At 47.8% G+C, this 15,405-nt stretch overlaps 1 protein-coding gene across 2 annotated transcripts in view; it reads left to right on the top strand.

Annotated features, from left to right (window-relative positions):
- ralgps1 (Ral GEF with PH domain and SH3 binding motif 1) overlaps positions 1-14,869 on the top strand; it is a gene marked incomplete at its 5' end in the record, with an annotated part of 131,322 nt that extends 116,453 nt beyond the window's left edge. Inside the window, 10 exons of one of the 2 annotated variants that reach the window (XM_080852026.1) lie at positions 1,942-2,009; positions 8,102-8,225; positions 8,684-8,832; positions 9,303-9,351; positions 10,009-10,089; positions 11,013-11,121; positions 11,937-12,029; positions 12,467-12,572; positions 12,974-13,065; positions 14,771-14,869. In XM_080852026.1, coding sequence (XP_080708152.1) covers positions 1,942-2,009; positions 8,102-8,225; positions 8,684-8,832; positions 9,303-9,351; positions 10,009-10,089; positions 11,013-11,121; positions 11,937-12,029; positions 12,467-12,572; positions 12,974-13,065; positions 14,771-14,800 — 901 coding nt within the window. In that variant the 3' untranslated portion in view covers positions 14,801-14,869. The remainder of the gene's footprint in view (positions 1-1,941; positions 2,010-8,101; positions 8,226-8,683; positions 8,833-9,302; positions 9,352-10,008; positions 10,090-11,012; positions 11,122-11,936; positions 12,030-12,466; positions 12,573-12,973; positions 13,066-14,770) is intronic. The other variant, XM_080852027.1, reaches the window with a different exon arrangement.
- Between the last annotated feature and the right edge of the window lie 536 nt (positions 14,870-15,405).

Consider the following 15,405-nt stretch of genomic DNA (forward strand, 5'->3'; position numbering starts at 1 on the left):
TCCCCATTACTCCCCCCCCCCCCCCCTCTCTCTCTCCATCCAGTGGTAGGAAGCAGGGCTGTCCAGAGGAAGCCTTACCGGACACATGGCTCTTATGTGGTTAGCTTCAGGGGGATGAGGTCAGCATCTGGGCCGTCTCAGAGTGCATGCTAGGAGCCCCTGGCCTCAGCAGTCACTCCCTGGCCTCCCCTCAGTAAAACTGCCAAGTCAGCTCTCAGTAAACCTGCCAAGTCAGCTCTCTGACACCCTCTCAGTCACACTGGAGTCCAGGGGACCACAGACTCTCCACAGGGACTCGGACCTGCAGTGTGAGTCATCAGTCGTGCAGGTAATGCCTGATTCGCGCCAGATCAGGACCGGGTCCCCTTGGTCTCATAGGGTCTGCCTCCGCATAGAGTCGTTCAGTCATCTCTAAAGACTGACAGCTAACAGCTCCTCATGTTAGAAGTCTAGAGCGAGTATTGACTGTCAGCCTCTCCCTCTCTCCTGCTCAAATATGGGGAACGCGCTCATTTTCGGTCTGTACCTCTCTCTCCAGATGAGCAGGCAGATGTGTCTCTCTCTTCAGATGAGCAGACAGATGTCTCTCTCTTTCTGTCTCTCTCTCTCTCAGATGGGCAGACAGATGTCTCTCTCTCTTTGTCTCTGTCTCTCAGATGAGCAGACAGATGTATCTCTCTCTCTCCAGATGAGCAGGCAGATGTGTCTCTCTCTCCAGATGAGCAGACAGATGTCTCTCTCTCTCTCTCTCAGATGGGCAGACAGATGTCTCTCTCTCTCTCTCTCTCTCTCTCTCTCTCTCTCTCTCTCTCTCTCTCTCTCTGTCCAGTTGAGCAAACAGACGTGTCTCTTTCTCTCTGCTTCTCAGAGACAGCAGACAGACAGATGTGTTAATGAAGTGTGAGCAGCTGTCCTGGTGCCTCCCAGAAGGCAGTGATGTGTGTGTTGAGCTGATTGTGTTGAAACTGTAATGAGGGATTGGAGGTAGGGGCCTTCGCTGGAGCGCTGTGTTCGCCGCGGAGCGGAGCACATGTTAATAAGATCAGATGCCGATTCTGCTTTCGAGCGTTATTTGATCGGCCTCTAGACACAATGCACGGACGAGATCTGGACCGCAGAAGAAATCTTTTTCCTCTCCCTCGCTCCCTCTCTCCGTTCCAGTTGTTCTCCCTGGGACATGAGGAGATATCCTTACATTATACTGCTGGAAAATGATGGTACAGAAATGGAAACTAATAGGTCAGCTTTTCCCCTCATGGTGCAGCATAGGCAACCTATACTATCTGTTTCCTGTGACTTACCAATGAGTGATTTCTGTGTCAGGTGTGACGTTCCGATGCTTCTGGGTGTAGAGCTAAACAACTCTTCAGAGAGCAGCTCCCTTCCTAACTGGCACTTCGACTAGTGCTTAACTTGTAGTTACAGCAATTACATTCCTGCACTTCTTTTTCTTTTCTATTTAGTTTTTTCTATTTCTTATGTAAAGTCGTATTTATTGTTACACCAGGTTTCTATTGCTCGTAGCTTGACTGTTCTCTCTCTTGTACGTTGCTTTGGACAAAAGCGTCTGCTAAATGACTACATTTAAATTTCATACTAAAAGGACTTACCATGAGTGATTTCTCCATCAGGTGTGATGTTTCGATGCTTCTCAGTATGAGGATGAGCATAAAGTAGAAATTATTTCTTAGAGAGGGGTATCCATCCGTATGAAAACATCATAAAAGTATGTTTCATTAAAACTGAATAAAACACCAGTGATGCTCCTAATTCATATTGTAAATGATGGTAAACTGCAGTGTTGTTCTAATGTCTTACTGAGGGCTGATGTGATGTGATGTGATGTGGTGCTCCTAATTCAAATTGTAAATAATGGTAATGTCTCACTGAAGGCCAATGTTGTCTCTCTGACTCAGTGTGTTCTATCCGGTTCTGTCTTAGGCTATCTCTGAGAATCGAGCCTGGGAACAGTTCTCCACGCCTGGTGTCGTCCAAAGAAGACCTTGGAGGTGAGAGATTGTTCTTCTCCTGTTTTCCCTGTGACCCCATGTTTCTGTTGTCCATGCAGCATTCCAGCTCTGAGGCCTATAGCGGCTAATTACAATTAGGCCAAATAAAAAGTTAAGTTCTAAGTACAGTCTGGAGTCTGGACAGTCTTTTTCTCTTAACGCCTCAATAGGTAGATCTTGCCTGTCACCAAGGCAGAGGTTGTGATCTTTGGCCAAAAAAGTTTGGTGACCACTGCTATAGCCTCAGTTGTCCATACAGCATCCCAGCACTAAGGCCTATAGCAAGACTGCTGATGTAAACATTCCCCGCTGCATGTGCGGGATAATGCTGTCTGGACCTTCAGGGTCTGGAAGACATCTTTAGTTGAAGACTTGAGCAGCTGTGTTCAATCTGGGATAAATAAACCAAGTGAGAAGCACTTGAGCTGAACGGCCCTGGGGCAGAGTGGATTAGTGTAGAAACCTGTTCTGACACAGGGAACTCTCTTAGTCATTCAGTGATCCAAACCCTCATTCGGTCATTTACCCACTCACTCAGTCATTCAGTGGTCCACTTCCTCACTCAGTCAGGCCGTAGGTTGTAGGGTGGAGGGGCTGTAGGCTGTAGGGTGATGGTGAAGGGCTGTAGGGTGGAGGGTCTGTAGGGTGGAGGGTCTGTAGGGTGGAGGGTCTGTAGGGTGGAGGGGCTGGAGGGTGGAGGGGCTGGAGGGTGGAGAGGGTAGAGGGGCTGTAGGGTGGAGGGCTGGAGGGTGGAGGGTCTGTAGGGTGGAGGGTCTGTAGGGTGGAGGGGCTGTAGGGTGGAGGGGCTGTAGGGTGGAGGGGGTGTAGGGTGGAGGGGGTGGAGGTGGAGGGGCTGTAGGCTAGAGGGTGGAGGGCTGTAGGGTGGAGGGGGTGGAGGTGGAGGGGCTGTAGGGTGGAGTTGGAGGGGCTGGAGGGTGGAGGGGCTGTAGGGTGGAGGGCTGTAGGGTGGAGGGGTGGAGGTGGAGGGGCTGTAGGATGGAGGGGCTGTAGGGTGGAGGGGCTGTAGGGTGGAGGGGGTGGAGGGGCTGTAGGGTGGAGGGGCTGTAGGCTGTAGGGTGGAGGGGCTGTAGGGTGGAGGGGCTGTAGGGTGGAGGGTGGTGGTTGGGGAACGTGGCTCATTCCTCAGCCCTGAGGTGGTTTTCCTGCAGTGGAAGAATGAGGTAATTAGCTGCCTCCACTGTGTTGTGCAGACATGCTCAAAGTGTTTGGGCTTCCGTGCAGACAGACTTCAAAATATTCCTGTGTGGATGGACTGGAAGGAGAAGTGTTGTGCCGACACACACTACTTAGATGTGCCTATATGCAGGTCTTATATACTTATATGTGTATGTGCAGGTGTACAGTACTTATGTGAAGGTGTGTACTGTATTTACATATGTATATGTGCAGGTGTAATATACTTATATGTGTGCAGGTGTGTAATGTACTTATATGTGCAGGTGTCATATACGTAGATGTGGATATACTGTACGTGCAGGTATACTGTACTGTGATGATGCTTGTGGATGTGGATGCTCTGCTGTGTCCACTCTGTGTGTCTGTGTGTGTGTGTGTGTGTGTGTGTGTGTCTGTGTCTGTGTGTGTGTCTGTGTGTGTGCCCTTTGTGAGAAGCAGGAGGAGAACGGGCAGCATGTTCACTTAAAACGTGTCTTCAGTATTTCAAATAATCGTGTGTGTGTGTCTGTGCTCTGGATTGCATGAGGAGCTGATGGGTGAGGGTGAATTATTATTATTTGTTCTTAGTTCAGCGTTGAGACTTGAGATGAGATAATGTTTGCATGTACGTTGCTATGGGAGCGAAACTAAATGTTTCCCCTCTGCTTTCAAAGCCTAAGGAGTGAATTGCTGGAAATAGGAAATTGCCAGTGTCTATTAATTAATGCGCCCACTGATAGATTGGCTATGTTGAGAGAGGCAGACACGGGTCATGCTGGCTTGTAACAGGGCGATACATTTCCCCTAGCAACAGCAGGAGTTGCATAAGCATTTCCCCTAGCAACAGCAGGAGTTGCAAAAGCGTTTTCCCTTAGCAACAGCAGGAGTTGCAATAGGCTGGAAAGGTCCCCAGAGCCCGGGCTGGTCTGCTGGTTAAGACATGCAGTCATGCCCGAAGGGAGCAGACGGTGACCTCCAGACAGAACGCAGAACGCGCCTTCGACCTGCAGACAGAACGCAGAACGCGCCTTTTACTGTTTGGAAACTTCTGCAGAATGTTCACTCTGGTCATGTGGCACGTGTCAGGGAGAGTACAACGAGGCAGACGTTAAGACGAGTCCCACACGCTTCGGCTCAGTCTGAGAGGATTTCCCCAGAGGAAAAAGTTTACTCCGCAGAACCTGACATACATAAATGAACATTATAGCAACTAACGCCACCATTTCTGAATCATTCCAGTCTTGTTTTGGTGAATACTTCATCATAGTTTCTGTTAACTAATATTTCAACCATACAGAAATATTTCTATTGCATTAACACAAATAACTAGATTCCAGAGCAGCTTTATGACATTGAGCGCTGTGCAGCCCCTGTCCATTAATGCCTTTTAGGGGTTTAGGGTGCGCCCTCTAAACCGTCTCCGTAGTGGAGGAATCTCGTCTAGGATGCTCTAACACTGAGTGAATCTCGTCTAGGATGATCCACTGTCTCCGTAGTCCACTGTCATCCACTGTCTCTGTAGTGGAGGAATCTCGTCTAGGAGGCGCCCTCTAAGCCGCTTCCGTAGTGGAGGACTCTTTAGGGTTTTAGGATGCGCCCTGTAAGACGTCTTCATACACTCCACTGTGTGTTAATGCAACTCTGACAGTTAAACGTATGTCTTGATCTGGTAGTGTGTCTCTCCTGCTATACTCAGTCTGATGTTAATCCTGATCTGGTAGTGTGTCTCTCCTGCTATACTCAGTCTGATGTTAATCCTGATCTGGTAGTGTGTATCTCCTGCTATACTCAGTCCTATATTAATCCTGATCTGGTAGTGTGTCTCTCCTGCTATACTCAGTCTGATGTTAATCCTGAACTGGTAGTGTGTATCTCTTGCTATACTCAGTCTGATGTTAATCCTGATCTGGTAGTGTGTATCTCCTGCTATACTCAGTCTGATGTTAATCCTGATCTGGTAGCATCTCTCTCCTTATGCGCTCCGGTGCTCTTTGAAGAGGTTTAATGCCGGAGGTACTGGAGACTGTGGTCGGCACACCATGGCTTACCCTGCTCTAATTGGCAGGAAGAGGCCTGTTGGCACTAGCGCTGAACACATAGCATTCCCATCTGTCTGCAGATGGAGGGCCTTTTAAAAGACAGTTGGGGGGACGACGCACAGTGCTTAGGGGCGCTCCTGATTAGTAAGAAAGCACTAATTCACCCCACTCTCACAAATACCTCACGCTTTTATGGCCTGCCGCTGGAAAAAGCGTCCCCGGCTGTGGTATTGCTGTCGGCATGAGACCCCTAATCCCCACCAATGAAGAGTTACAAGACAGTGTGTTTCCCTTTAACTGATATCAGTGTGTTTTTGCACAACAATGACTTAAAGAGTAAGGCTTTCTCAATATTAACTAGCTGAGAGTTTGAGCCAGTAATCTATGGTTTTATACATGTGAAAGTGTGTGTGTGTGTGTGTGTGTGTGTGTGTATGTTGCTGTGTGGGTGATGGTTTTGCACATGTGAAATAGACAGCAGCGGTTGTTTGAGTCCCTGAGCGCCGTTCTGTTGCGCTGTAAGTGGTTTGCGGCGTGGCTAGCTCATTAGCACAGATGCAGGTTTGAAGTATCAGCATGTGTGTGTGTGTGTTTGTGTGTGTGTGTGTGTGGGTGTGTGTGTGTGTAGTATCAGCATGTGCGGAGCTGGTGGCTTTTACGGGTGTTTGTTCAGCTCAGTAGAAGGCAGCAGCGGCACATGTGGGTCGGGCTAATTGGACGGGGGAATCTGTTAACGGTTGACTGGTGCCAGTGTGCCAGCGCAGGAACCCATAAACATGTGATCGTCCTTCATAAGCGCCCCAGAGGACTCTGGGATACAGGAGGTTACTGATGTTACCGGAGTCAGTATGATGGGTCAATTTGACATGTATCATGTGTTTACCATGTCATGTGTGTATGTGTTGTGTATATTTTATGTATGCTAGCATGCTCATCCTGATACGTGTATGATTTCATATAGGTTTTGATCTGCCATGTTCCTGTGCCACGTTTCCCCTCCCCTTCCCCTTCCCCTTCCTCCTGTTCTGCCACAAATATAACAAAGTATAGTTATATAGTGTGTGTGTGTGTGTGTGTGTCTATATATACAGTGGTGGCCAAAATTATTAGAACACCTGACAGATCTGAGAAAAATTACCTTTTTTTTGCCTGCAAAACATGATTTAATTTCATAATGTTCATGAAACATGCAGATGGCTGTTCTGAGCACAACAAATATCTGATGAAGTGAGTCCTACTGTTTTTATCTACTTTTAACTTTAATATGTGGTACGTCCACCTTTTGCAGCAATTACAGCAGCACATCTCTCTGGCATAGAGTCAATATATTTCTTGAGAACTTCAACACTTATGTTATCCCATGCCTTCTGAAAGTCAAGCCAAAGGCTTTCCTTGGAATTTACAATAGATCTGTCGAGTTTATTTTCCAACTTGCCCCGAATTTGCTTGATGGGTTTGAAGTCCGGCCTTTGAGAGGGCCGGTTCATCATTTTCAATGTTCCAGCAGATTCCTTGTCGCCGGTAGTTCCGGCAATAGTTAAAATAATGTTTAGGGTCATTGTGCTCTTGGAAAATAAATCCAGGCCCAATAAGACGTCTCCAAGAAGGAACTCCGTGCCTCACCAGAATGTTGTGGTATACTTTTGTATCCATGATGCCATCCATTTAGCCAAAGTCACCTGTTCCTGAGGCTTAAATTGCACCCCACACTATAATACTACCCCCTCCTTGATTAACTGTTGGCAAGAGACACTTTTTTTTTATATCTCTCCCCCTCACTTCGTGGAACATTCACGCTTTGCTTGTTGCCAAACTATTCAAACCTGGACTCATCAGTACACAACACTTAAACCAATCTTTCTTTGTCCATTTCTTGTGTTCTTTTGCAAATTTCAGGCATTACACTCAATTGTTCTCTTTCAGTAATGTTTCTTTGCTGCTATTCTGCCAAAAAGTCTTCTTCTCCCAGTTTCCGACGGACAGTTCTTGAAGACACTGTTGCACCATTAGTCATTGTGATGTTGATTTCGTCACACAGTTCTTTCTTCTTTCTTCGGTCCTGAAGACTGAGAATTTTGAGATGCTTCACTTGTGTGTCTGAGAGTTTCTTTTTGAAACCTCTCCCCTTTCGGTTCTCGTGCCATGGTGGTCTAAAGTGTACTTTACAGTACTTGGACTGCATCTCAAGTCCTTGGCTATGCGGCAGTAACTCCAGCCAGCATCCAAAAAAGCCTTTATTCAAACCCGTTGCTCACTCGTTAGCTCCTTCTTCACCTTAGCCATATTCAAAGAGCAACATGTGCTTCAAGACTGCTTCTAGAGGCTTTGGATCTAAACCATTTGGTGGTGTGGCCTCAGTGACAAAACCCTGATGTTACCAATCACTTAATGAGCAGGATAGGCCTTGTACATTCAAAATAATCGCCAAGCTGTGTCCTAAGACTCTTGCATAACCATCAATTTCACCACAATAACACCTGACAATGATTACAAGTAATTTGGCTTCTTCTGTGCAGGAACATGATTGTGTGACATTGACAGTGAAATAGGCCTAGCTTGTTTTTGTTCGGAAAATTACCTAAATCTCATTATGATGGCTCTATTCTATGGTTTATAGAGCATAATGATGACTTTGTAGATATTTCATTAGTTTTTAGGGTATTTGAATGGCCAATTCAACAAAAACACCTGAAAACTCTTAAATATGTCTAGTGTTCTAATAATTTTGCCACCACTGTATATATATATATATATATATATATATATATATATATATATATATATATATATATTTATATATAGACACACACACACACACACACACACACACACATATAGAATGAAGACTAATGGTGAGAATGTGTCTCTCCCTCTCAGGCCCCTCGGAGGTGTCTGCTTCTGTGAGGTACCGGCGGCCCACCTGCCCAGATACTTCAGTGGGGGGACGCATGCCCACCCCCCCTCCTGCCCGCCATCGGAAGAGCCATAGTCTGGGAAACAAGTCAGTTTTCCTCAAAACATACACACACACACACACTCATCCGCAAACACACACGCACACACACACTCATGTACACATGTACACGCACATGCACACGCATTCATGTACACACACACGCACAAGCAAACAAACACACACACACGCACTCATGTACTCAAGTACACCACCACACAGAAGAGTAACATCAATCTGACACACAACATGTGCAACTCAGGTCGTCTGACTATAAGATCTCCCACTGAACTTCGTGTACCATTTAGCTATAATGCCCTCTCCCTCACACACTCACACAACACATTCATAGATGTTATGACATCAGTTTATTGTTTATCACGCGATTTGAGCCGTACAACTTCACCCCAAGCTTTTTCTGTCTGTTGACACCGCTTTACTCAAACATTAGTCCTCACGTCAGTGTTCTCTCTTTCTCTCACACACACACACACACACACACACAGCATCAGCCAATTTGGAGTGGCTGAGAGTAAGAGCGCCGACTTTCCAGCGGAGAAACCACGCCACCTGCTGGACGACAGTTTCCTGGAGTCCCACAGTCCTGTGCGCAACAACACCCACGACTCCGTCTTCACCAACGGAGTCTCTCTCGGTACACAGCACTCATCACACATCCTGGTGTATTACATGATGGAACCTCAAAAGCATGTTCATGTTCTGTGCCCTTGTACGGGTGTGCGTAGTGGTGTTACTGTAAATATTTTACGGGAGCTGGTTGATGTCCAAAAGGCTTTACTGTCGGGCACGTTTTAGTTGCCTGATGTTGTTCCCTAAAACAGCCACTAGAGTGCAGCAGATCCCTGCCTGGAAAAAATGCACATTATTTGCTTCGAAAAGAATCACAGAAATGGTCAAAATCAAATAAAATCAAACTTTATCTATACAGGGCATTTCATACCAAGAGGCAACGCAACACTGGTAGTCTGACAAACCTAGTATACACTCACACACTAGCCAGGGAACACATGAGGCCTTGGCCCCAAGGGGTATGGAGAGCTGTAGGCCTGTCGCAGTCGGTGAACTCGTTGTGAACTCTGTGCGTTGTGTGCTGTGTCCCCACAGGCAGCAGGGACAGCTCCTTCAGTGATGAACCGTCCTCTGGTATGGAGAGGTAAGACCCGACGGCTTAAAGCCATTTTACCCATTACCCATGCTCTTGTGTGTATCTGCAGCATGGAATCACCTCTTAAATGATTCCCTCTCTCTCACATCTCTAAAGCCTAACAAAGCCTCCTTCTGCTTGACCTATCATCTGACGTTCTTAATGCTATTTTTAATAACTATAACGTCATGGTGATTACTTCTGTAAACTTCGGTATAGAGGTCACTGCTGTGATATTGCCCTCTGCTTCTCGAACTAATCAGTGTGAACACAGGGTTCCCTGTCAGAGTAGTGTGTAGTATGTACTCTCTTTCTCTCTCTCTCTCTCTCTCTCTCTCTCTCTCTCTCACTATCTCTCTCTCACTCTCCCTGTCAGAGTAGTGTGTAGTAACATTGAGGCGTGTTGTGTGTTCTCTCTCTCTCTCCCTGCCAGAGTAGTGTGTAGTAACACTGAGGCGTGTTGTGTGTTCTTTCTCTCTCTCTCTCTCTCTCTCTCTCTCTCTCCCTATCAGAGTAGTGTGTATTAACACTAAGGCGTGTTGTGTGTTTTTTCTCTCTCTCTCTCTCTCTCTCTCTCTCTCTCTCTCTCTCTCTCTCTCTCTCTCTCTCCCTGTCAGAGTAGTGTGTATTAACACTGAGGCGTGTTGTGTGTTCTCTCCCTGTCAGGGGCCGTATGTACGCCACTCTGGGCCCCAACTGGAGGGTTCCGGTCCGCACGTCTCCTCGGAGCCGCAGTTATGTTTACAGGTGAGTCTGGTCTCATGGGGCGTCAAACAAACTCAGGCTCTGCACCTCTTAGAGGGGCGTCGAAACACACTCACTCACTCTTTAAAGAGGGTATAAGTACCAGAGTAACTTAACAGAGTTACTGCACTGTCTTCATAAGGCCTCTGTGTGCTGGTCCTCATAAGGCCTCTGTGTGCTGGTCTTCATAAGGCCTCTGTGTGCTGGTCCTCATAAGGCCTCTGAGTGCTGGTCTTCATAAGGCCTCTGTGTGCTGGTCTTCATAAGGCCTCTGTGTGCTGGTCTTCATAAGGCCTCTGTGTGCTGGTCCTCATTATGCCTCTGTGTGCTGGTCCTCATAAGGCCTCTGTGTGCTGGTCCTCATAAGGCCTCTGTGTGCTGGTCCTCATAAGGCCTCTGTGTGCTGGTCCTCATAAGGCCTCTATGTGCTGGTCCTCATAAGGCCTCTGTGTGCTGGTCATCATAAGGCCTCTGTGTGCTGGTCTTCATAAGGCCTCTGTGTGCTGGTCCTCAGAAGGCCTCTGTGTGCTGGTCCTCATAAGGCCTCTGTGTGCTGGTCCTCAAAAGGCCTCTGTGTGCTGGTCCTCATAAGGCCTCTGTGTGCTGGTCCTCATAAGGCCTCTGTGTGCTGGTCCTCATAAGGCCTCTGTGTGCTGGTCCTCATAAGGCCTCTGTGCGCTGGTCCTCATAAGGCCTCTGTGTGCTGGTCCTCATAAGGCCTCTGTGTGCTGGTCCTCATAAGGCCTCTGTGTGCTGGTCCTCATAAGGCCTCTGTGTGCTGGTCCTCATAAGGCCTCTGTGTGCTGGTCCTCATAAGGCATCTGTGTGCTGGTCTGTGTGATGCTGTCCGTATCTGTGTGATGCTGTGCCTGTCTGTGTGACGCTGTGCCTGTCTGTGTGACGCTGTGCCTGTCTGTGTCTCTCAGCAGGCCGTCGGGGGCCGTATCCAGTTACGAATGCAGTGCCCTGTGCAGCATCACCATGGAGGGGCCACTCCGCAGGAAGACTATGCTGAAAGGAGGACGCAAACCCACTGTACGTATGCCAACCTTAGATGACGCAAACCCACTGTACGTATGCCAACCTTAGAGGACGCACACCCACTGTACGTATGCCAACCTTAGAGGACGCAAACCCACTGTACGTATGCCAACCTTAGAGGACGCAAACCCACTGTACGTATGCCAACCTTAGAGGACGCAAACCCACTGTAAGTTTGCCAACCTTAGAGGACGCAAACCCACTGTACGTATGCCAACTGTTAACCTACCGTTCTTATGCAAACCCACCGAACCTATGTCAACCTTAAAATGGACAAACTTACCATATGAATGTCAACCTCAAAGTGCCAACTGTCTGTATGTCAACCTCAGGAGACAGAAACCCACTATATGTATGCCAAATGCAAACGCACATTACCGATGCTTGCGTTAAACACACTGTCCCTGTCTGTGCGATACTGTGCGACACTGTGCCTGTCTGTCTGATGCTGTGCCTGTCTATGTGATGCTGTCTGATGTTGTCCCTGTCTGTGCGATACTGTGCGACACTGTGCCTGTCTGTCTGATGCTGTGCCTGTCTATGTGATGCTGTCTGATGCTGTCTGATGCTGTCCCTGTCTGTGCGATACTGTGCGACACTGTGCCTGTCTGTCTGATGCTGTGCCTGTCTGTCTGATGCTGTGCCTGTCTGTCTGATGCTGTGCCTGTCTGTGTGATGCTTTGTGTCACTATGAATGTCTGAGTGATGCTGTGTCTGTCTGTGTGATGCTGTTCCTGTCTGCCTGTCTGTGTGAGTATGCGAGCAACAGAGTTGAATAGTACTGAACTGTATTCTATGTGTGTTCCCAGCTGTCCTCCTGGACTCGTTACTGGGTCGCCCTGGCCGGGCCCACGCTTGTGTACTTCGGAGCGAAAGCTCTTCGAGCCAGTGAGAGGAGACATGTGAGTGTTGACGGGAGGTCATGAGAGCTAACACACACAGTAAGCTAGCCACTGGCAGGGTCAGAGGGCCGTATGCAGTATGGGTTTCAGGGTCTGCCTCAAGGACTCTTCAGGACACAGCCACTAGGAGCCAGACTCAAACTAGGAGCCTTTTGATTTCTAGATGGCCAATACTTCCCTATCAAAGGCTGCTCCCCTAATCAATAACTGTGTTTGCTGCCAGAATCAGCACTCATATATACCAATCATATAGAACGTTAATCTTAATGCTACAATTACTAGAGGTGGCTATAGCCCCTATGCCCCTACACATTTTACTTCTGGTGATTGACCATCTATCAGTCACTGCATTACCACTAGCCATGAAATCTAGCGGCCTGCCCAGATTACATAACAGCATAATTTCACACTGTGTCTTTCTCCCGTTTTATATGCAGTATAAATCGACACCCTGTAAAAAGATCACTCTGACGGGGTGGATAGCAGTACTGCCAGAGGATCCTGACCATCCCAACATTTTCCAGCTGAATGACCCTGATAAAGGTAAACAGACCTGATACAGGTGAACAAACCTGGGCCTCGTTCGTCGCAAGTGGTTCAGTTAAGTCGATCAATTGTCTTGTCCCAATAGCCAGTTTTAATTACGGCAATGATTTAGGACAGGCTATCTCGGTTCGTCCAAGGCTGATCCGCGGTCGAACAATGTTGTTAATTCGAACCAGACTTAATTTATCAGGACAATCGCTTATTTATTTACGACATTATTTGACCGCGCACCAGGGCCAACATTTGATTAACAGCCAATGAGGGAAGGAAAGGCTCTGGCAAAGAACCGTCAAAAGCAGTCAGAACCGTAATCTTCAGTCAGGTTGGAGAGGCTGGAGCAGAGAGCAGTCCCAGCATGCACTGCTGCTCTCACAGCGGCTGGGATTTGTGCTCCACAGGAAATGTTTACAAGTTCCAGACGGGGTCGAGGTTTTCAGCCATCGTCTGGCACAAGCACCTGGAGGAGGCGTGTCGTAGCAGCCGTCCTCAGGTAAGACACATCTGCACTGCACACACTCTCCCCACACACACACACACACACACACACACACATCTGCACTGCTACACGCTCTCCAGACACACACACACACACGCACACACCTGCACTGCTACACGCTCTCCACACACACACACACCTGCACTGCTACACACACTCCACACACACACACACACACACACACACACACACACACACACAAACACACACACACACACACACCTGCACTGCTACACGCTCTCCACACACACACACACCTGCACTGCTACACACACTCCACACACACACACACACACACACACACACACACACACACACACACACACACACACACACACACCTGCACTGCTACACGCTCTCCACACACACACACACACCTGCACTGCTACACACTCTCCAGACACACACGCACACCTGCACTGCTACACACACACTCACACCTGCACTGCTACACACTCTCCACACACACACACACACACATCTGCACTGCTACACGCTCTCCACACACACACACACACCTGCACTGCTACACACTCTCCACACACACACACACACACACACACACACACACCAGCACTGCTTCACACTCTCCACACCCACACACACATATCTGCACTGCTTCACGTGCGCACATACACATACTCACATACATGCACATACACTTCAGCCGCACAGCTCCACACACACACACACACACACCTCTCCTCACTCACATACTTTATCTCGCCCTCCTCTCCCCTGTCCTCATGGTCACTGCTTTGACTCTCTTGTGTTTAATAAATTAATAATCTGCTCCACTGCACTTGTCACGGACCTGTCCTTTGCCACGCACATTATCACACACATACACAGGTTACTTCACGATCACACACACAAGCTATTTTATTACACACACACAAGTTATTTTATTACACACACATACACAAGTGATTTGATATGATCAAACATACACACACAAGTTATTTTATTACACAAACACACACACGTTTTTTAACATCATCACACACACACTCACACACACGTTATTTTATTACACACACACACACACACGTTATTTGACATGATGACACACACACACAAGTTATTTTATTACACACACACACACACGTTATTTTACATGACCACACACACACACAAGTTATTATATTATTTTACACACACACACACACACAAGCACGTTATTTGACATGATCACAAACAAGTTATTTTATTACACATATGCACTGCTGCCCAACCCCCATTATGTGTCACTAAACACCTTTATCCAGAAACATGTTCCTAGCCTTACAGAAGCATGTCCTGCAAAGCCTTACAGACGCATGTTCTGCATAGCTTTTCAGACGCTGCATAGCCTTACAGACGCATGACTTGCATAGCCTTACAGACGCTGCATAGCCTTAGACGCATGTCCTGCATAGCCTTACAGACGCTGCATAGCCTTACAGACGCTGCATAGCCTTACAGACGCATGTCCTGCATAGCCTTACAGGCGCTGCATAGCCTTACAGACACATGTCTTGCATAGCCTTACAGACGCTGCATAGCCTTACAGACGCATGTCTAGCCTTACAGACGCTGCATAGCCTTACAGGCGCTGCATAGCCTTACAGGCGCTGCATAGCCTTACAGACGCTGCATAGCCTTACAGGCGCTGCATTGCACTCACCACTGCCTGTCCTGATGTGCTTGATCCTCTCAGGCCCCAGCCAACCTCATGTCATTTGAGTAGCTGCCAGAAGAGGGCGCTGTTGAATATGAAGTACCAGTCTTCGTGGGCTGGAGCACCAGTGTTCCACAGACGGACCCGTGGGATGGTCCACCCCATTGTGCTGAGCCACCCATGGGATCTGGTTCAAGCGTCTCCCTTTGTTTTAAGAAGCGAAGAGAAGATTAAGACTCCGCAACCGCAACTGTGGTATCCCAGCAGCCCTTTCACGACCCCCTGGACATGGACCACTGCCAAGTGTCTCCCAGACTGGATAAGCTGGGGTGTGTGTACACAGTAGCCCTGCACACTGGTATACAGCACCTGGGACCTTGTGAACTCTCCACACACACACACACACACACTCACACACACACTGTCCTGCTGGGCCAACGCCGAGCCTGGTTGTAAATAAACTGTACATATCATTCCAAATGTTGTCTAATTTAATATCTCTTGTAAAACAAGTGCCAACTGATGATGTGTTCCACATTCATGTTATTCAGATATTCATGTTAAATATTGGATGGTGGTGACTGTGCGCACGCACACACACACACACACACACACACACACACACTCACTCACAGACAGAGCTGCCTCACTCACACACACCATGGACACTAAGG

Source organism: Sprattus sprattus, assembly GCF_963457725.1.
Source record: "Sprattus sprattus genome assembly, chromosome: 15".
Classification (NCBI taxonomy): Eukaryota; Metazoa; Chordata; class Actinopteri; order Clupeiformes; family Clupeidae; genus Sprattus; species Sprattus sprattus.